This window comes from Camponotus vicinus, unplaced genomic scaffold (genome assembly GCF_025532165.1).
Source record: "Camponotus vicinus isolate PSW18456_S1 unplaced genomic scaffold, iyCamVici1.0 SCAF_1, whole genome shotgun sequence".
Classification (NCBI taxonomy): Eukaryota; Metazoa; Arthropoda; class Insecta; order Hymenoptera; family Formicidae; genus Camponotus; species Camponotus vicinus.
Genome location: NW_028141945.1, coordinates 10590167 through 10614836, shown reverse-complemented (window position 1 = coordinate 10614836; position 24670 = coordinate 10590167). Strand labels below are relative to the sequence as shown.

At 28.7% G+C, this 24670-nt stretch overlaps 1 protein-coding gene across 1 annotated transcript; it reads left to right on the top strand.

Annotated features, from left to right (window-relative positions):
• Window positions 1-7347: 7347 nt before the first annotated feature.
• On the top strand, window positions 7348-24413 carry LOC145967423 (aminopeptidase N-like). Its single transcript, XM_083092285.1, has 13 exons — window positions 7348-7485; window positions 10697-11234; window positions 12035-12517; window positions 13134-13317; window positions 13813-13981; window positions 14311-14392; window positions 15236-15630; window positions 16438-16718; window positions 16923-17119; window positions 17259-17555; window positions 18346-18412; window positions 18646-18711; window positions 24119-24413. Exons 2-13 carry the CDS (start codon window positions 10720-10722, stop codon window positions 24227-24229), a joined length of 2847 nt encoding a protein of 948 aa, XP_082948411.1. The 5' UTR covers window positions 7348-7485; window positions 10697-10719; the 3' UTR covers window positions 24230-24413.
• The last annotated feature ends 257 nt before the right edge of the window (window positions 24414-24670 follow it).

Genomic DNA, 24670 nt, shown 5'->3' with positions numbered 1-24670 from the left:
CGTGTTTAATATCTTTGATTTTCAATTTTAAGTAAATTTGAACGTAAATTTTTGCATAAGTTAAAAAATCTTTTTGAATATTTTTAATACCATTTAGCATGAAAGAAAATCATTGTAACTATTTACAGTTTACAAATACAAAGTTTACAAATACATATATTCTTCTCTAAACATATTTCTTTTTAAACATGCATGATGTGATAAAATTATATTCTATTCATGAAACTTTTTTCGTTAATAACTATGTATTAAATAATAAGCGGCTGAAACCTTCTGAAAGTTATTCAGAAAGATGATCTCGGTAAATGTATACAGAAAAATATAAACATATTTAAAATATAATGAAAAGAGATGATACAAGTAAGTATAAAATTTCAAAATCGCATATCTCAGGAACGAAGAGAGACCGCCGCAAAATTCAAACGGTGTATTACTTAGGAATGTATCGTTTACAACATATATGAAAATAAATATTTTTCGAGCTGTGTAACCTAAAGTAAACATTTACAATTTGTCATATATATTAATTATAAATTTATTATTTTTAGAATATTAATTCATTATTAATCATGTGTATTCTGAAAAACAACTTAATCAGGTAAGTTTTGTGAACTTAAATATTCTATTAGAACTTATAGTATTATATAATATACATTAACTGATTTACAAATTAATTGTTAAACTTATCTATAATATCTTAAATATCTTAATTAAAGAACAATTATCAACAATCGCAAATATCTTAATCAAAGAACAATTAACTTGTATTAATTATATTGAAAATACAAAATTACATTATATCTGATTTTCATAACAAAAGATTAAATCATAAATCATTGACAACAACACATTCAAATTTATTTCAGATAAAAGAGTTTTTAACTATTGGACATATTTCGGAGCAACAACTATTATTTGAAAAAATGTTAAAGGTAAACTTTAGGACGCGTAAATATCTTTATTCATCTAACATTTCTTATTATTAAACCTTTTTATTTCTATTATTATGTTATACATATACATATACATACTTAATATACATATATATATATATATATATATATATATATATATATATATATATATATATATATATATATATATATACGTGTATATATATATATATATATATATATATATATATATATATATATATATACGTATATGTATGCGTCCCTTAATTAATATATGATAAAAGCAAATTCTATACTCTTTTCGATCTAACCTCTTGAAAAGTTTATAATTGATATAAGAATCACACACAAAAGAGTTCAGCCTTATAGATTAATTCCATTTCATGCTGATAAAGTTTGATAAAAAAAATGTAATTAAAAAATAAACGTCAAAGTAGAATTTTTCAAATTCAGTAGGTGTTCTACATATCCAAAGTAATGTTTCATAATTCCAAATAATTATTATACATATTTATAATTTATATATATATGTATATATATATATATATATATATATATATATATATATATATATATGTATATATACATATACACACATATTTTATTATATATATTAAAGAAAGTATATATACATATATAAACTATAAATATGTATATATATGTGCATATATATATATACATATATATATATATATATATACATATATATATATGCATATATATATTTTTTTATAATCATTCAATAAACAATACTGCATCAGAGATTTTCATTTTAAGACAAGAATGTATTATTTATTAATCAATATATTATTATTTTAGATTAGTTGCGTGCCAGAAATTGGCGAATTAGTTTCACTAATTAATCACAAGATAGAAATGCGCAAGTCCGAAATTTTAGGACACTTGAGGAGGTTTAAGAAAATTATGTAAGAATATAAGAATATAGGGAAAATTATATAAGAATATAGGGAATGAATTTTTATATTATTATGAGTTTTTTATATTATTTAGTATATTATTAGTTGCGTGAAATTTGTAAATATCAAATTTTAATTATTCTTTACATGTCTTTAATATTTTGAATATTGCAGTTTATTACTTTCACGAATACATCTTATCATATACATATCGTATATGTTATGCTATATTATTAAAGATTATGTAATATTAAATGTATAAATTTGATATTATTAGAATTTTAATAATTTTATACATTACAAAATATTAATATTAAAGTTAATTAAATGTTGTAATCTTTTAATTTTATTTATAATTTAATATAATTATTTATAACATAAGCTACCATATTTTTGCTATTCAAAAATTTCATTTTATAAATATAAAATTCTATTTAATGTAATTATAATAACAAGCTGCATTTTTTGACTTTCCAATATATAACATTTAAGAATTTTAAGTAGACTTATATATGTGTGCATATGATTAACTGTATGTAAGAATGTAAATGTAATAACCATTGGTATATCAATGCAGTTTTATATATTTATTTATCCGGTATTTCTATAATTGCTAATCAGTACAAATATCAATGTTCTTACGAGTTTATACAAGTCCTTTTACCTTCATATTGCCTTTATGTCAATCAAGTACATAAGTTTCGTATGTCAGATTTATTTGAAAATAAAAGTTAAATTTGAATTACAAAAGCAAATTAATTTAGTTTCACAAAAGGCGATTTTTGGCGATAGTTTGGTACATGTACCAAGATTGTTTTTGGTAGAGGCGGAGCTTATTCTGGTACATAACATCTTGTACCCTATTTCATTTTTGATATAGCGTGGTATCAACCAGCTAGATACCAAAACGACTAGCCACGCCTCTACCCAAACTACCAAACGCAAAAATGTTCTGGTAGAATTTGATATACTTTGGTTGATATACCACAGTGACGCCAAAAATCGCCTAAAGTTAATTAAAACAAAAGAAAACTTTTAATTATATTATTTTTATTTATACATTTTATAATACTTATAATTATATAATTATTTGTAAGAAAGAAATATATTGTAAAATATAGAAAAAGGAATAGTATAATTTTTAATATTATACAATTATTTGTATGAAACATTTATAAATTTGAGAAATATTATTTATAAAATGCAGAAGTGATATTTGATATTGCTAATTGGACTGGAACTTCATTTGTCAATTAATAAGATCTTTCTTTCATACATAAAAACTTTCATATATAAAGCTGATTTAATGCAGAAGTGAATTCAAACTTTATATTTCGTGCATAAATTGCACTGCTATGAACAAAAAATATGATATAAATTCAGTTTACGGAAACGTTAACTTTTAACCGAGGTACTTACGTCAAATAATTGTTGGATTCCAAATTCAAGATTTAATTTTAATAAATCGATATGAGGCATTTGCCCTAAAACCTTTTCGGTAGTACCATCTGTTACGCAGTAATTTATAACTTGTTCTACTTTATTAAATTGCAAAGTCGATCACCCAGATTCCTTATGATCCCGCAAGTTTCATATACATCACGGTAAAATATACAATAGCATAATTATTGCCGTCAATGTCATATTAAATACTATTATCATCATCAATGTCATAATAAATAAAATGATTCTTTCGAGGCATTCATAGATTGAAGATAGAAAACAATAGTATTGTTGTACAATAATATTGTTTTTCATCCTGTGAAACTGCTAAATACGTTTATATAAATATCTTCGCGTAATCATTCTTGTTAAAAGAATTTCTTCTTCTTTTCAGCATCTGTATTTAAAGTATATGCTACTGTTTCTAAGACATGTCAATGTCTAACTTTCAGTAATCTTTGCCTAGCATTACGAATCTTCTTGAAATTAAAAGAATCTAAAGAAATAAAAAAATTTATATATTAGGTGCGCAACTAAGTTCTCGCTGTTTTTTTTATGAAAATGCAACTTTATTGTGAAAAAATGGTTACAAATGAATCATTCAAAGTATTGCCCATCGCTAGCTACAACTTTTTCCCCATCTTTCTGGCAGAGCTCGAATACCGTTACGGTAAAAGTGTTCATCTTTTGAGGCTATCCACGAATCAAGCCATTTTTTGATGTCTTCATATGAGCGGAACTGCTGATCAGCCAGACCATGTGCCATCGAACGGAACAAGTAATAATCGGACGGCGCAATATCTGGGGAATATGGCGGGTGGGGTAGGACTTCCCATTTGAGCGTTTCCAGGTAGGTTTTAACGGGTTTGGCAACGTGAGGCCGAGCGTTGTCATGCTGTAGAATCACTTTTTCGTGCCTCTGCTCGTATTGTGGCCGTTTTTCGCGCAGTGCTCGGCTCAATCGCATCAATTGAAGTCGATACCGTTCCCCAGTGATGGTTTCGTTCGGTTTCAACAGCTCATAATAAATAACACCGACCTGGTCCCACCAAATACACAGCATAACCTTCGCAGCGTGAATATTCGGCCGAGCCGACGACGTAGAAGCATGACCGGGCAGTCCCCATGACTTTCTTTTCTTTGGGTTGCTGTAATGAATCCATTTTTCATCACTCGTCACGATGCGATGAAGAAAACCCTTCCTTTTTTGCCGCTGGAGCAGTTGTTCACAGGCGAAAAAACGACGCTCAACGTCCCTTGGCTTCAAATCATAAGGAACCCAAGTTCCTTGCTTTTGAATCATTCCCAACGCATGCAATCGCTTGGAAATGGCTTGGCGGGTAACTCCTAATGCTGATGAAAGCTCTTGTTGCGTTTGGCATGGATCCTCATCGAGCAATGCCTCCAATTCAGCGTCTTCGAAGGTTTTTGGCCTTCCTTCACGCGGACGGTCGTCAACATCGAAATCACCGTCTTTGAAGCGACGGAACCAATCACGGCACGTTGTTTCACTTAGAGCAGCATCTCTGTAAACTTTGTGGAGCTCTCGATGCGCTTCAGCCGCCGTTTTCTTCGAATGAAAGAAGAAAATCAACACTTCCCGCAAATGACGATTATTTAGCACAAAATCAGACATTTTCACACAACCAAAAGTATATGACGCCAAAACAAAATCACTACTGTGTCAAAACGGTTTGTTTACCATATGTCAAAGCTTGATTCATGACGTTTTGGATATGTCGAAATCGACCAACACTTATTGGTGGCGCAATCTATTGACAAACAGCGGGAACTTAGTTGCGCACCTAATACTAGATTTATATTAAAAATTCATTTTCTTTAGACTCTCATCCCATGGGGAGGTTCCGTTTGCCTACATTCCCGATTGCCAACTGCTTCGTTTGCGCACAACATTTGCCGACAGCTTCTTTTGCCGACATTCCCGATTGCCTACATCCCGATTGCCTACATGTATTATTGCACACACGAAAAAAATGAAAATACGAAAGTACGATTGCACACATGACATTATTGTGCACATACACATTGCACACATGACATTATTGCACACATACACATTGCGCACATAACATTATTGCGCACATACACATTGCACACATGACATGATTGTACACATGCTCATTGCACACATGACATTATTGCACACATGCACATTGCCCACATGACATTATTGCACACATAAAATAAGAAAATCATATTAGCACTTTGCACACATTACTTTATTGCGCACATACACATTGCACACATGATGTGAAACGAGGTGTATATTTGCAAAATTTCACATGGGTTTGCGACTTTCCACATGAAGCAAGGTCCACCTTGCCTACCGGTGGGGTGGTGCGGGAGGGGGGCCGAAGGCCCCCCTTGCACCCCCCGTGTGTGTGTGTGTGTGTGTGTACACGTACATTTCTGATATTTTTTAATTGTACTAAATTGTATTAAATTCTATATAAATTCACGAAGTCATGTGTGCAATGTGTATGTACGCAATAAAGTAATGTGTGCAAAGTGCTAATATGATTTTCTTATTTTATGTGTGCAATAATGTCATGTGGGCAATGTGCATGTGTGCAATAATGTCATGTGTGCAATGAGCATGTGTGCAATAAAGTCATGTGTGCAATGTGTATGTGCGCAATAAAGTCATGTGTGCAAAGAGTTAATATAATTTTCTTATTTTATGTGTGCAATAATGTCATGTGGGCAAAGTGCATGTGTACAATCATGTCATGTGTGCAATATGTAACTGCGTAATAATGTTATGTGCGCAATGTGTATGTGTGCAATAATGTCATGTGTGCAATGTGTATGTGCGCAATAATGTCATGTGTGCAATCGTACTTTCGTATTTTCATTTTTATCGTGTGTGCAATAATACATGTAGGCAATCGGGATGTAGGCAATCGGGAATGTCGGCAAAAGAAGCTGTCGGCAAAATGTTGTGCGCAAACGAAGCAGTTGGCAATCGGGAATGTAGGCAACTGAAGCCCTCCCTCATCCCATAACATTTTAGCGAAAAAATTTCAAATATTGTTAATGTAAATAAGTTTTTCTTTATATTTATTTTATATTTATTTTTTATTTTTCTTTTAATTATTCCGTTATTGAATAAACTTTAACAAGCATTTTTAAAAGTATTTTGTACTTAATTTTATATTAAATATACTGTAATAATCTTCAGAGAAAAATACGTGATGTTGAAAAAATATTAAATCCGCAAAAGTATTTACGAGTCACTTCTTTGTACGTTTCGTGTGGATAGACCTTCCTGTGCACCAATTCTTCTTTTCACTAATTTAGCGATTCGTTGATCGACAGCTTTCATATAATTACGCAATGCGAGATATGCGTTTGTCATTATTACAAGAAAAAGAAATTGTAAATATTGCGATGATATTATATATTAGTAAAAAAAACTTCGAGAAAGTTTAAAGATAAGTATAACTATAGATGTATAAAACACGATATTGTCAATTCTTTATCTATGCGTCGGAAATTATGCATATAAAGCGGAATGAATAAAAAATGTTACTTAATTTACGAATGTTACTTAACTTTACTTACAGTACTTTTACAATTTTATTGTATCATTTAGCATACAAGGCGAATTATAAGAATGCTATTCATGTATATTTTAATATTTTATTATTTAATTATTTTATTTAATTATTTAATTATTTTATTATTTTAGTTGTTATTAATTATTGTGTTTATTATTACTTATATAGTATATGTAATTATTCTTTTTTTATTTTTTTTAATATACAAAAAAATTTGTTTAAGAAATTGTTGGTCTTAGATTTCTATACTAATTTTATGAATAATTCAGTTAATGAGCAAATATATAATAATCTAAATACTTTTCTACAAATAGAGAATTAAAATATATAATTCCTTGATTGTTTATACTCTTGAGAAAAATTACGTTAAATTTAAAAACACTATGTATCTATTTGATTACATATCGAGTCTTTTCATATTTACTAAGGAAACAATCGTACATGACCTTATTATCTGATTATATTAGCTACAAAGTGCCACTTACCAAGTTAGTCTTCGGTGATCTTCAGAAGTGGTAAGATCGCGATTACGCATATATATGTAGCATTAAGCTTGACGATAACACGCTAATTACAATTTATTTCAACAAAACTAACATCTTAATCCGCCACAATTTTAATTACAATAAGGTAAGTAGTTTAAGTACAATAAGTAAGTTACTGCAAAGAAGCATTTACACATTTATGAAAATACAAAATATACGTTCCGAAATATACGTTTCCGACGTAGAAAATACAATTTAAATTAATATATAAGTATAAGATAGTATAAGTAATTACTCTTTTTTTATTTTCTTTTTAATATGCAAAAAAATTTGTTTAAGGAATTATTGGTCTTAGATTTCTATACTAATTTTATAAATAATTTAATAAATGAGCAAATATATCATAATCTGCGAAAATCTAAATATTTCTCTAAAAAAAAAAGAATTAAAATATATTATACAACTTCTTGATTACTTATACTCATATTATGAGAAAAATCAATTGCAATAATTTCAACAAATAACTACAGCTTAACTTGTCACGATTTTAATTACAATAAGGTAAATTACAATAAGGTAAAGAAACATTGACACACCTATGAAAATGTAGAGGAATGTAAAATAATGTAGAAAATACAATTTAAATTAATATAAGAAACATGTTTGACGAGCACAATTTTATTTTCTACAAATTATCTTTCTCAAATTTAACAAGAAATGATCAACATGTAGATAATTTCAAGAATATAATATTTTGGATTAATTTTAAATTTTTTAAAAATATACATTGAAAACAACTTTCTTTGGAAATTAAAATTACGTATATATTTTATATAGTTAAAGAAAAGAAAAAATAAAGACATTTCATAATATGGGCAATGTTTAGTGACATCTACACATCTTCTATAAGTTTTCTTTTGAAACAGAAACATCATATTACATCCGCAAAAGCACTTAGATCTAAAGCGTAATGTAAAATTCATTTTTATATTCTCCCATTTAATACAATTAATAAAATAATATAATTATAGTTTAAATCGAGAATTTTTTCAAGATTTTTCTATTTGTTTAACATTCGAGATTTTTCTATATATAAATATTAACAGAAATTTTAACCGCTCTCCTCAACTCTAGTTTTTTTTACAAAAGAAGTGTGTATATTATAAACATCCAATAATAACAATTATAATAATTAATTATAATAACTAATAGTCGTTAAACCAAGCGTACAAGCATGCGCGACCGCCCGACACAATCTGTTGATTGCCAATCAATCGCTCGAAAAACGCTTCGCGCATGACAAACGCAGTATTTGACTCGTCAGATCTTATCCTACCTAAAATAGATAATAAATAAATAAAATATCTCACATAAAAGATTAGAGATTTCGAAGACAGAAAGAGCTTTCGACAAAACTATAAATTAAAAAGTTTCAAAAGATAGTAATTTGACTGCTTAAATATTAAAATGAACATCAGTTTAAAAATTGAAATAAAAATTACAAAATATGTTTCAATTTGAGTAAATTAATGATTTATAATAATTTAAAATGTTTGTTTTAACATATGATTAAACATAGTTAAGTCCTTTTTGCAACTCACGAATAAATTTGACAATTATTTTAATTTAAAACGCTATGCAAACTCTATTTGATAACATATCGAGTCAGGATTATGTGTATAAACTAAGGAAACAATCATACATCGTGACCTTATTATTTGTTTACATGGCATTGGCTATAATGTGCTATCGAATTCGTTTGTCTTTAGTGAACCTTCGGAATGGTAAGATCGTGATTACGTATATATGTGTGGCATTAACAGCTTGTAATAATATTGTGCTAATTGCAATTAATTTCAATAAATAACTATATCTTAACACTTGTTACAATTTCAATGCAATAAGATAAGTAACCACAAAAAAGCATTTATATACTTACGAAAATGCAAAATGTACGTAGAAAGTATAATTTAAATTAGTATAAAAAACAAATTTGACAAGCACAATTTTACTTTTTACAAGTTATCTTTCTCAAAATTAGTATAAGAAACAAGTTTGACAAGTAGAATTTTATCTTCTACATGTTGTCTTTTTCACAATTATTAAGAGATGTTTAATAAAATGTAGATAACTTCAAGAATGTAATATTTTGAACTAATTTTGAATTTAAATAATTTTAAATCTAATATTCAATAAAAACAACTTTATAAATTATATATATATATATATATATATATATATATATATATAAAATAACAATATCATATAAACTATAAATAATGAATATGTGTATAACAAAAATAAATAAATAATCTGGGTTACACATAAGTCAAATGAAAGAACGTCAAGTTTAAATTATATGTCTTTGAAAGTGTACATTAAATACAATGACATTCAGGCAAATTCCATGAACTATATGATCCTTATACTTACTTTCAAAACTAAAATATTTTATTAAATATTGATCAGAATTTAAATTTTACTTCTATTTTCAATTTCAATTTCCTTATGTTTATGGATTTTAGAATATTTCGATAAATTTAATTCATATCAGAAATGAGCTCATATATATATGTATTTTGCACCTAAAATAGATAATAAATAAATGAAATATCTCCATTAAAATATTAATAGACGCAAGTTTTCTTCAAAACTATAAATTAAAAAGTTTTAAAAAGAGTAATGTGACTGCTTAAATATTAAAAATTGAAATAAAAAATACAAAAAATATTTCAATTGAGTAAGTTAATGACCTATATTAATTTAAGATCTTTATTTTAACATAGTTGCTTTTAACCTCATGAATAAGTTTGACAAATATTATTATTTACTCAGAAACTTGATAATGTAATAGAAAAAATATTTTACAATACAAACTTTTTATTTAATTTTTCAATTTTTTAATTTTTTATTAATTTTTTGTTTTTATAAGACATAGATTTTGAAATGACGTGAATTATGTACAAAGATTAAATTCTCCTACTATAATTATCAATTAGAGATTATAACGAAACATTTCTATTGAGAGAATCACACTTAATACTTCATAATTATTAGAATATAGTTCGCAAAATACTGTTAGTATATTTGAATATCACATGTATCTTACATGCCGTTTGCTTTGTAATATAATTTAAAATTCGTGTACGATTTGACGTTAGCTGTTTACTTCTCAGCATATATATGTGTATATTTGTGTAAGAGCATAACTTGTACGGACAAGAAGCATAATATTGTGAGAGTTAATGCGATTAAATTTAAATTAGTAAAATTATACACATAAGAGAAAATGGAGAGCTCTAATTTTATTGTAATTTATGTCTTTCTTATTAAAAAAAAAGTATTTTTTTCTACAGATTTCTGGAACGAGAAAATCGATATGATATTCCTCAAGTTGTTACTTAACATCATATTATTATATAATATATTAATATTCATGGGTACAATAGCATCTTTTCCCGAGGAGAATTCAAAGAATGATGCGGATTTTACACATACATATCGTTTACCGAATCATACAATACCGTATCATTATAACATTCAGATATTATGGCCAGATGACCAGCCAGAAATAACAAATTTCCTTGGGGAATGCTGTGTTTATATCAAAATTAATCATCCAACGCACCGCATAAGTTTGCACGCCCAAAAACCGCAAATAAATATAACTTCTGCATTTTTGAAAAAAAATGCAAATAGCACTGAAAAGGAAATACAATATATTCCACAGAATGAAACGAAGTATAACGATAAAAGTCACATTCTCAACTTTTATTTTGCCGAAAAAATACCAAGTGGATATTATTCCTTCGTTATGAAGTTTATCAGTTTTTTAAATGATGATAATAAGAGTATCTTTAAGATTTCTTCTCTAAACAGCACAGGAAATGACATGTAAGTAAATAGCGAATATAATAAAAATATTGAAAAAACATGTATGTCTTATTATCATATAAAATTATTATTGAATATTATTTTATTTTATATTAAAGCTTGCTCCAAATTTTACTGCGTACATTTTTGGTAATTTTTTGCATAATATACTTTCTCTTTGCAAGATTTAGACGTTATAGTTTGAAATGTATATATTTGTGTGTGAGGGAGAAAATTGTGAATATTAATATTTTAAAAATTCCTGAGAATGTTACTCAATGTTAATTAAGGTAGAGCTACTATTATATTGTAGAGCTACTATTAATTCAGTATGTTGTATGTAGAGCTACTATTAATTCAGTATGTTGTAATATAATTGAGCGTTACATAAATATGTGTGGCATGTTAACATAATTCACTATTATTATTATTTTTATTATTACAATATAAAAAAATTGTAGTAATAAAAACAATAATAATAATAATAATATAATAATAATAATAATAATAATAATAATAATAATAATAATAATAATAATATCATTACAAAATGTTAAAATATAATTCTTAAAAAGCAATCTTTAATTTTATAATAAAGCAATGTAAAAAGTATTTGTAACTTTATCGAATATATGTATACGTATGAAAACTATAACAAAAACTAAAATAATATTTAATATGTACATAAAACAAATCTAAACATTTTCTATAGTATTGCATTTTCATGAGACTCATCTATATATTCTTCACTTTGTAATTAACTTTTCATGCAACGATAAAATTTCTTCCATTATACGAGATTTTGTATTAAAATATTGTAGGTGGTTGTATGCAACGCATTTCCAGACAATTGGCGCTCGACAAATATTTCCGTGTTGGGACGAACCAGAACTCAAGGCAACCTTTAACATTTCAATAAGACATCATAAAAAATACATAGTTTTATGGAATATGAATTATGAAACAGAAACTGATTTTGATGATATCATGCGATGGATGCGCATCAATATCCCTTTCAAAATCTCGACCTATCATGTGGCATTCTGTCTACTGAAAGCTAAATGGTTTACATTTACCATATCTTTTCAATATAACTTGGATGGTGCACCAATTAATTCCTCTAAGAGAATCGTATGGAATAGATATTCTTCTCAAATATCTTTCGCGCAAGAGGTTATTGAACAAACTTCAAAGTCTTTCATAAATGATTTTGAAAACTGGGAAAAAATTTCGATAACCCAGCATGTCCTCATACCAGGTCTTCGACATAATGCTATAGAAAAATTAGGTCTCGTTTTGTACAGGTAATACAGATAAATAGGCGATCAGTTGATCGCTACACACGATAGTGCGCACAGACACATATACACATATGCGAACACACACACACACATACATTTTCTCTCTCTCTCTCTCTCTCTCTCTCTCTCTCTCTCTCTCTCTCTCTCACTCTCACTTTTCTCACTCACTCAGTTATTATTATCTATTAATCTGAAGCGCCCCCACTTCTGATGATGAATGGCGCCGCTCTTACCTGCGTCTTATTCTCAGCCAGTAATAAGTTGTCTGTTCAAAAACAAAATTTTGCAAAACGAAAAGTTGTCTCCGAATTAAGTCAGGAATATGTCATTTTAAGGACAATAAGTTATTTTATTTACCCGGACGTGTGTGTGTGTGTGTGTGTGTGTGTGCGCGCGCGTATATATAGCATATTTTATTTAAAAAATATCAAATTTCTCATCTATATCATATTCGAAACAAAATCTATTTGACAATAAATTTTTGCGCATATATCTCACCATTAGTTTCACTGCATATATTTAATGTAACATGTCTAATCTAATTGGAATAAAAATTTATTATACTACATATATGAAATACATATTTTACGTAATTTCATTACTAATAAATAATTTTTAGGGAAACAGCTGTTATCTATGATGAAGAACTAGATTCCTTTGCGCACAAAATTGAAGTGGCATGTCTAATAGCACGCCAAGTGGCATATCAATGGTTTGGTATTACAGTCAGTCCATCCTGGTGGTCATACCATTGGTTGAACCAGGGTATTGCTATATTGCTTGGAATAGATGCTCTTCATAAGGTTCTTTTTTATATATATGTTTATGTAATATTATTTCGCTTATGTGGAATTAAACATAAAATATTTGTTCACATAATGAAAAAAATCGTAACTTAACATTTTATTAGTATGTAAATAACATCGATCACCTAAATACTTTATATTTTTACAACATTTAAAAAATAATTAAAAATAATTTAATTAGTATAATACATGTTTTATATCAGATATAGCAAACTTGTATCAAAATTCTTTATAAACGATTTCAATGATATCCAATTTAATAGATAAATTACACATATATTTTAAAGCCATTTTTGCCTCTCTTTTTTTATTTAAATATAAAAACGCTTTACTTACACTAATAGCACAAAGCATTGTAAAATAGAGATATTATTAATGAAAATAATAGTATATATATAATAGTAGTAATATACACGAAACAAAAAAATATACGAGCAACGTATTGCTCTGATTAACAATTGTTTGATCTGACATTAAACTTTTTGTTATTAGAATTTTGCGGATTTTCGTACGTCGGATCTATTTGTAGTGCAGACACAACAAGAATCTCTCCGTTTAAATCATTTAGATAGTACTTCTATCATTATGAATCCTCTTATAGCAAAAAACAGAAAACCTTTCGAAATTAATTCACTTCTTTCCTTTTCCTATTATACCAAAGGTAAGATTGAATAAATAATAAATAATTGTCAACAAAATCCTGAGCATAAATGTCATGAACAATAAGAAAGTTAATTCTAATTTACTCTCTCTTTTATATACATACTAATTTCGAGTGAAATATAAAACTATAAAAGAAATGCTGTAAAACTATTTCTTGTGACAAACAGAAAGTTTAAAATTATAGGAAAACAGGTATATAGTACAAAACTGTACTATTTTATACGGAAAAACTAGAGAGAATAGACAAATTTGTGTGGATTCTAAAATAACTTTAATATAAACATGTACATCTATATGCATTTTTTAACGTGTTTTTTTTCGTTGTAGCACCTTCTATATTGCGCATGTTGCGATATGTCCTCACCGATAAAATATTTAAAGAAGGCATTGAGAAATTTTATAAAATGCAGTAAGTAATGCACAATAATTATATATTATGGAAATAAAAATAAACACAAATAGAAAAGACCTTAGAAATAAAATAAAACAGTGTAGTTGTGGAATAAAACATAAAATACACACACACGGAATGAAAAGGATGTAGACTGCAAAAAATTCAATTATCTAAATAGTACTACTTTTTATTTAATTTCATATTATCTTCAAGTCAAATTTGAAAATTGCTCCTTCCAACGTTTAAAAATAAAATTTAACAATTTCCATTAATGAAACAAGCCATCACTCGGTTTCAGACATTACAAAATGGGATTTATGAAATTGTTTCCAATTTTGCTTTTTATATTACATTTATAATTATATTATCAAATATTCGGGCCGCTGTATCTGATGATTGCGCTTCCGATTTCTTTGATTTCTATTTTCTGCATTTTTTGTGTTTTTAAAATAATTCTTTTGCAATTGAAAAATTCTTTTGCTATTTAATTACTTAAAAATGATATCAAACTTCTTTCATAATTTCAATGATTTTGACTATACTATATATATATTCTAATATGATAAATATATAATCAATTTTAAATTATTATAAAATAAATTATACGTTAACATGTTTTGTATTCCATATATTATCAGTTACTCACGCTGGCTCTTCGTTTATGTTTACTACTCTAGCCTATTTTATAAACTGGACAATGTCACTCAACGATAAGTTGAATAAAAAATTATATAAAAGTAATACAGTATAGAACATATTAATACACTTATGCAATTTAAATAATGAATCAGTATCTTTTCTAAAGTAAAATAATCTGTGTTTATTTATACAGTCAGCAATATAAAATGTTAAATTTAGTATGTTTAGATCTGCAACATTCGATGATTTCTGCAACGATATGCAGATTGTTTATGAAGAAAGAAAGCAGTCCCATACGAAATCTTTTATTATAAAAGATATGATGAATGCTTGGACAAGATACAAACATTATCCTTCATTGTATGTTGAAACTGATAAAGACACTTCTTCTTTCTTGATAATAGAGATAGAAAATTGCGAAGGTATACAGCTGTCATATGAGTGGTGGATACCTATAACAATAACTAAGCAGACAGAACTCAATTTTACAATATCCGCGAATCAGCATAATATAGAGTGGATGAAAGTCTCAGTAAAAAATCATTATAGGCCATATTTCCTTAATTCTTCTGTCAAAGAAGATGAGTGGTACATAATTAACATACAACAAATGGGTAAATATTAATTGATAATTTTATAACAATTAAATATTTATTACGAATAATTAGTGGCTTACTCTATTTTTATATTTAAATATACGTATTTGAGTCTATTATTTACAATTGTTGTACCTATTACTTACAAATCCATGTTTTCTTAAATATTAAGTAAACATAATTATGCACAAAATCAATCACAAATCATAATAAAATTAAAATTATATTATTATTGGAATATATATACTTCTCGTTTTAAATTAAAATTTTAAATAGTTTAAGTTTTTTCCATTACACAAAATTCTTGTAGATAATGTGCCATTATAATTTTACAAAATTGTATTATATTGTATATTGAGGTATTATAATATGTATATACGGGGTATCTTACAACTTCAGTGCAATACTTTAACCCTTTGACGGCTATGAACGCATATATGCATCCGGCAAAACCTATCAGTATTCACTATGAAAGTATATGCATATGGCGAAATTTTAATTACTTTCTTATAATAAAAATAAAAAAGATATGAGGAATATATGATGGAAATATATTATTACATGTGACAAAGTTTTTTAATTTAATCATTACTTACGAATCAAAATTATATTACATTTATATTAAATCTTTTACACATTTTTTGTATAAGTATATAAAAATATACTATATATAACTATATAAATAATTACTGATTATTATAGTGTAAATAATATTATAGTAAATAACATAAGAAAAAGAGAATACAAAAATTTGGAAATATTTTAATAAATTTAATGAAGAAAAGTGTTATATTAATAAATGAAAACTTTTTTTATGCACAACAGGATGTTATCGTGTTAATTATGAACTCAAGAATTGGAAAAATATTGCGAGATATCTGAATTCTGCGGAATATACGAATATACATGTTCTTAATCGTGCTCAAATTATCGATGATGCATATCATTTCGCGATTAAAGGCACGCTCGAGTTTTCTATATTTTTGAAACTCATGGAATATCTATCGCGAGAGACAGATTATATCGCATGGTATCCTATGCTTAAGGCTCTCGAAGATGTATCAAGAATCTTTCCATTTCCAGATGAAACATTTAATATTTTCAAGGTAAACTATTATAGATGTTATGTATAATGATTTAAAAAGATTGAGAAATTTATAATAATATTCTATCCACTTTATATTAAAGTTTTATTAATATCATATTATTTTACAATTTTTTTATAAATAACTAGTGAGACTTATAGTACTCTATTTGTACTATTTATATAGTATTGCATTTATATAGTATTGTATTTATATTACTTCTAGAAGAAAATCTTGAATAGTTTGAATAGGCTTCTACAAAACATCGATTATGATAAAAAACCTAACGAGAAATTTGACGATTTAATCGATTGTTTGAGGCAGGAAGCTAGTAAATGGGCATGTATTCTCGGTGCGCCAAATTGCACGAAAACAGCCGAAACTAAATTGCATCAACATCTCATAAATCCTGAAACAAACAAGTAAGTTTTTCTTACAATTTTAATCTTCATAATTATTCCATTTTTCTTTCCATGTGATATAGTAATAAATAACAAGATTTTTTTTAAGACTATAAACTAAATTCCTCTAGCAGATTTTTTACTTTCTTCTATATCATAGACTTTTGCCGTGGTGGAGACATTGGACGTTCTGTAATGGTTTAATGATAGCGGACAATAGTATTTGGTATAAAGTATGGATAATACATCTTAATAATCCTAATTCAATAACTTCAAAATTCCTTGCTTGTTCCAATAATTATACTGATATTATCGACTATACAAACATATTATTCAATAATCTTAATAAAGAAATGAGGCACAATTTTTTCATTGATATTCTTCATATTATTGTGAAACATGCAAGCAATAATGGAACCCTTAATAATATCTTAAAGAATTTAAAGAAGATACCCAGGTAATATATGTGATATTTTTGATATTTTTCTTTTATACACACTTTTATAAATTCTACTCATAATAAGGAATTGCATAAAATTTATCGGTAAATATTTACTTTAGATTATACAGCTCTAAAAATTTTTATTTTTACATGTTGTAGAGGATACATTCCTAAGTAATACACCGTTTGAATTTTGCGGTGTTCTCTTTTCGTTTTTGAGATATGCACCATATGAACTATGTGAAGCGAAATATGTCACATATGTCAAGGTATTTCCTACACTTCAGACACAGGTTGAGTTATATTTTCCGGAAGTGGAACCACTCCTTGGGGGGGTGTGGGGGGGGGGCGGAACCCACGGTGTCCACGCATGTACTTTTTGCAAGATGGAGCAAAGTTTACAAATACATATATTCTTCTCTAAACATATTTCTTCTTAAACATGCATGATGTGGTAAAATTATCTATTCATGAAACTTTTTTCGTTAATAACTATTTATTAAATAATAAGGGGCTGAAACCTTCTGAAAGTTATTCAGAAAGATGATCTCGGTAAATGTATACAGAAAAATATAAACATATTTAAAATATAATGAAAAGAGATGATAAAGTAAGTATAAAATTTCAAAATCGCATATCTCAGGAACGAAGAGAGACCGTCGCAAAATTCAAACGGTGTATTGCTTAGGAATGTATCGTTTACAACATATATGAAAATAAAAATTTTTCGAGCTGTGTAACCTAAAGTAAACATTTACAATTTGTCATATATATTAATTATAAATTTATTATTTTTAATTTATAGAGAACATATTATTGGAATATTAATTCATATTATTAATCATGTGTATTCTGAAAAACAACTTAATCAGGTAAGTTTTGTGAACTTAAATATTCTATTAGAACTTATAGTATTATATAATATACATTAACTGATTTACAAATTAATTGTTAAACTTATCTATAAGTATCGCAAATATCTTAATTAAAGAACAATTAACTTGTATTAATTATATTGAAAATACAAAATTACATTATATCTGATTTTCTTAACAAAAGATTAAATCATAAATCATTGACAACAACACATTCAAATTTATTTCAGATAAAAGAGTTTTTGACTATTGGACATATTTCGGAGCAACAACTATTATTTGAAAAATTGTTAAAGGTAAACTTTAGGACGCGTCAATATCTTTATTCATCTAACATTTCTTATTATTAAACTTTTTTATTTCTATTATTATGTTATACATATACATATACATACTTATATATACATATATGTATATATATATATATATATATATATATATATATATATATATATTATATTAATATATATATATATATATATATATATATATTATATATATAATATATATTATATTAATATATATATATATATATATATATATATATATATATATATATATAATATATAATATATAATATATATATATATATATATATATATATATATATATATTATATATATTATATATATACAGGGTGCGCCAAAATCTGGATACACCTAAATATCTCACAAACGGTGCATTTTAGAAAAAAATGTTTCAGGCAAAAGTTGTTTGGTTTCGAGGGGGCCATAAGAAGGTACCATTGGTTTGACCTTGAAGAGTCATTTGAAGGTCACGTGAAGGTCACTTCAATTTTTTTAAATGGAACACCCTATATATTTTTGCACACCCTTGTAGCTTATCTCGAGAGCTTTCCAAAACACTATAATTAAGTACCTTTTCGTTAAGTACTTTTTGAGTTATGAGGCTTGAAATAATTTCTTAATTTTACATAAACCGTAAAATATCTTGTAAAATATTCATTTTTCGATTATCTTATCTTAATACTTTTATGTAGAAAATAATGAGAGGAATCAATTGGTGTAAAGAAAACACATAGTTGTTTTTAAGAAAAAATATGGAATTGTTAATTGCAAATTACATATTTTTTCTTCGAAACAACTATGTGTTTTCTTTACACCAATTGATTCCTCTCATTATTTTGTACGTAAAAGTATTAAGGTAAGATAATCGAAAAATAAATATTTTACAAGATATTTTACGGTTTATGTAAAATTAAGAAATTATTTCAAGCCTCATAACTCAAAAAGTACTTAACGAAAAGGTACTTAAATATAGTGTTTTGGAAAGCTCTCGAGATAAGCTACAAGAATGTGCAAAAATATATAGGGTGTTCCATTTAAAAAAATTGAAGTGACCTTCACGTGACCTTCAAATGACTCTTCAAGGTCAAACCAATGGTACCGTCTTATGGCCCCCTCGAAACCACAACTTTTGCCTGAAACATTTTTTTCTAAAATGCACCGTTTGTGAGATATTTAGATGTATCCAGACTTTTGGCGCACCCTGTATATATATACAGGGTTTAGCAAAAGTGTGGAAACCCCTTAATATTTCGAAAAATATGCATTTAAAAAAAAAATGTTTCATACAAAAGTTATAGGGTTTTATGTGGCGCATTACACAGCAACATTATTATGACCTCGAATAGCGTTGTCAAGGTTATGTGAAGGTCACCTCCAACTTTTTAAATGGGACACCCTATATGCTTTTGTATATTCTTGTAGCTTATCTCGAGAGCTTTTCAAAACACTATAATTAAGTTAGTTTTCATTAAGTACTTTCCGAGTTATGAGGCTTGAAATAATTTCTTAATTTTACATAAACCGTAAAATATCTTATAAAATATTCATTTTGCGATTATCTTACCTTAATACTTTTACGTACAAAATAATGAGAGGAATCAACTGGTGTAAAGAAAACACATAGTTGTTTTGAAGAAAAAATATGTAATTTGCAATTAACAATTCCATATTTTTTCTTAAAAACAACTATGTGTTTTCTTTACACCAATTGATTCCTCTCATTATTTTGTACATAAAAGTATTAAGGTAAGATAATCGAAAAATGAATATTTTACTAGATATTTTACGGTTTATGTAAAATTAAGAAATTATTTCAAGCCTCATAACTCAAAAAGTACTTAACAAAAAAGTACTTAATTATAGTGTTTTGGAAAGCTCTCGAGATAAGCTACAAGAATATGCAATGACAAATAGTAGGTTCAATTTAAGAAATTGAAGGTGACCTTCATGTGACCTTCAAATAACTCTTCAAGGTCAAACCAATAATACCATTTTATGGCCCCCTCGAAACCATAAAACTTTTGTCTGAAACATTTTTCTTTAAAATGCTTTGTTTCCGAAATAATTGCGTGCGTTAATTAAAATGGCTCTCCCTGTATATATATATACATATACACATATTTTATTATATATATTTATTCAATATATATATTTAAAAAAGTATATATAGTATATATAGTTTATATATACATATATAAACTATAAATATGTACATATATGTGCATATATATATATATATATATATATATATATATATATATATATATATACAGGGTGATTCTGAACAAACGTTTGTCTTTAAAATATCAAATTCTTGAATGAATTCTAAGACGATTTTTTTCTCTTGCAAAATTTTGCCCGGAGCTTAGTTTTTATACTATAAAGGAAAATATTTAACTACTGACGGAACGAGTACAAGAGGTAGGCAGGGACGGCGCGATATAGGCGATTACGTGGGGCATTCGCCGCGATCAGCTGATTGCTATACGCGATGATTGTAACAATCAGTGTGTGTGTGAGAATGTATACGCACACACACACATACACACACTGATTGTTACAGTCATCGTGTATAGCAATCAGCTGATCGCGGCGAGCGCCCCACGTAATCGCCTATATCGCGCCGTCCCTGCCTACTTCTTGTACTCGTTCCGTAAGTAGTTAACTATTTTCCTTTATAGTTTAAAAACTAAGTTCTGGGCAAAATTTTGCAAGAGGAAAAATCGTCTTAGAATTTATTCGAGAATTTGATATTTTAAAGACAAACGTTTGTTCAGAATCACCCTGTATATATACATATATATATATATATATTGTTACGCCCGGGGCGGGGACTTCGATAGATATCGAAGTCGCGCGGTAAAGAGATCGGCCGCTCGCGGGACGCGCTAAATAAACAAGCACTTAAGGAAACTAAAGAACTTTAATGCACTGCACAATTACAACACAAACGGTAACTCAGAACGTAAATACACAATAATAATAACACGGATCGACTCGTAAGAGAAACGCGTCCACACATCCTGACAGCTGACTCCAGACTCAAATGACAGCCGCCGCTGTCAACAACCTCTTGACAACGGACTTCTTCTCTTTCCACGACGGACTCGACCGCGACCCGAACCAGGGACGTAACACTTGCTCCCCTCTCGAAAGATTGTCGTCCCGACAATCACGCTGTGGTAAGTCTTCAAAGGAATCTCGTCGTATTTCAGCTCCCGACGTGCCTCCATGTTCTCCCTGAACTGCTGTTGCAGGTTACCGAACCACACGTCTTCTTGGGATCAAACGACTTCACAGATTCCAACGACTTCACTGATTCTCTCCTTAGAGAAAAATCTTCAGGCAAGAGGGGGGTATCTTCCCGTGGACCCTCCGTTCTCCCAAGAGAACTCCTCAGGCCCCTGCCTCGGCATTCGCCCGAAGACCCACGGGAAAACCACGGGTCAAAAACCGTGGATGAGGCAGTCTTCGTCCTCTAATGTTCAAATAATTCCTTTTGTTTTCCTTTCTGACTTCCTCTCCTTCCTTCCTTAATCTTTCTTGTCAAATTCGGAATTGTTTCCAAAATTTCTTTTCCTTAAACAACAAAAATAATTAAACGAGTAAACAGCACCAAACTCTTTTATCCAAAACTTTCTTTTCGGGCCTCGGATGTAGAACCATTCCCTAATCAAAATAAATCCGGGAGTCCCTCCCACAACACTTCGAGGATTAGTCTACCAATTAGAATTCATTCAGAAGACAATAAGAATCAAAACAACCATTATTAAAACAAGCACTGGAAATTACGAATATTGCCATCCAGGCATTCTAATGAAAGAATTAATCCCCTATTCAAGATACATCCGGGCTCGCCCCTTTTTTACACACACTGGCTGCAAATAAATTTTCATTAACACAGTTTCAACAAAGTTTTAAAACACTTCTTTTATTAATAATTTTATTTTCCACGGCAAAATTCATTTTTCTACTCCTCTTTTTTAGAGAGACACTCCGCCCGAAAATGGCCTGTGTCACCACACTTCCAACATTCCTGAGATTTATTTTCGTCTTTTTGATTAAATTTACTTTTCGAGAAACTACTTTCTTGGATGACTTTTACAGCCATCGCTCTTTCCACCGCGATTTTTAAAGAAGTGATATCTTCTAACTGAAGAGTTCTTCTCAGGAAACCGTCCGATAGCGCAGCTATAAACTGGGCACAAGCGATCTTATCCCTCACTTCGTGAGAACACTCAGGGTAAGCAAGACGCGAAAGCCTCTCCAGATCTGCACCCAAAGTGGCCAAATCCTCCGAACTCTTTTGTTTTCTATTGGTAAACTGGGTATAGTAAGTCTGGGCCAAATGCCCCTCCCCGAAACGCAACTCTAACTTTGATTTCAGCTCGTCGAATTTCAGATTCTCTATTTCAAAAACCCCATCCAAAATTGAACGTGCCTTTCCCCTCAAACAAGCAGCCAAGGCCACGGCTTTCTGAGAATCGCTCCAGTTATTTGCCCGCGCTATCAAAACGAATTGAGTGAGAAACTCACGCAAGGGGACACTCCCGTCATAATTATCGGTTTTTAATTTTAGGCCCAAGCCGGGATTCGAATTTTCTAATCGCGGACTATTATTAGAAGGACTTAGCTGTTGGTCCTGTCGTAATCTCCCCTCCAGACGTCGGAGCTCGCTGTCTCGCTCCCGGAGCTGCGCCTCAAATTCGGCTCGCATCTGCAAGCGTTCCTCTCGCAGCTCCCGGATCTCTCGCATCGCCGCCTGAAGAGTGATCGCCTCTGACGACGGGCTGGGAGTCGCGGCTCGTATCCTCTTTCGTGTAGAGACGCCCGTGGGATCCTGTTGCCCGATGTTTGTCGTCGACACTCTAAATTTAGCGTCCTCACAAAGTTGACAAAATCACGTCCCGATTGATCCTTCAGTATCCCGTCGATCCCGGACGAGCCCCCAAAAATGTTACGCCCGGGGCGGGGACTTCGATAGATATCGAAGTCGCGCGGTAAAGAGATCGGCCGCTCGCGGGACGCGCTAAATAAACAAGCACTTAAGGAAACTAAAGAACTTTAATGCACTGCACAATTACAACACAAACGGTAACTCAGAACGTAAATACACAATAATAATAACACGGATCGACTCGTAAGAGAAACGCGTCCACACATCCTGACAGCTGACTCCAGACTCAAATGACAGCCGCCGCTGTCAACAACCTCTTGACAACGGACTTCTTCTCTTTCCACGACGGACTCGACCGCGACCCGAACCAGGGACGTAACAATATATATATATATATATATATACTTTTTATAATCATTCAATAAACAATACTGCATTAGAGATTTTCATTTTAAGAAAAGAATGTATTATTTATGAATCAATATATTATTATTTTAGATTAGTTGCGTGCCAAAAATTGTCGAATTAGTTTCACTAATCAATCACAAGATAGAAATACGCAAGTCCGAAATTTTAGGACATTTGAGGAGGTTTAACAAAATTATGTAAGAATATAAGAATATAGGGAATGAATTTTTATATTATTATTAATTTTTTTATATTATTTAGTATATTATTAGTTGCGTGAAATTTGTAAATATCAAATTTTAATTATTCTTTACATGTCTTTAGTATCTTGAATATTGCAGTTTATTACTTTCACGAATACATCTTATCATATACATATTGTATATGTTATGCTATATTATTAAAGATTATGTAATATTAAATGTATAAATTTGATATTATTAGAATTTTAATAATTTTATACATTACAAAATATTAATATTAAAGTTAATTAAATGTTGTAATCTTTTAATTTTATTTATAATTTAATATAATTATTTATAACATAAGCTACCATATTTTTGCTATTCAAAAATTTCATTTTATAAATATAAAATTCTATTTAATGTAATTATAATAACAAGTTGTATTTTTTGATTTTCC

Bases quoted from the DNA above. Each gene is read 5' to 3' on its own strand.
- LOC145967423 (XM_083092285.1), top strand. From the start codon at position 10,720: ATGATATTCCTCAAGTTGTTACTTAACATCATATTATTATATAATATA. The intron at 13,318-13,812 runs GTTCTTTTTTAT...TTTTGTTATTAG, and splicing joins GAATAGATGCTCTTCATAAG to AATTTTGCGGATTTTCGTAC. The intron at 14,393-15,235 runs GTAAGTAATGCA...TGTTAAATTTAG, and splicing joins GAGAAATTTTATAAAATGCA to TATGTTTAGATCTGCAACAT.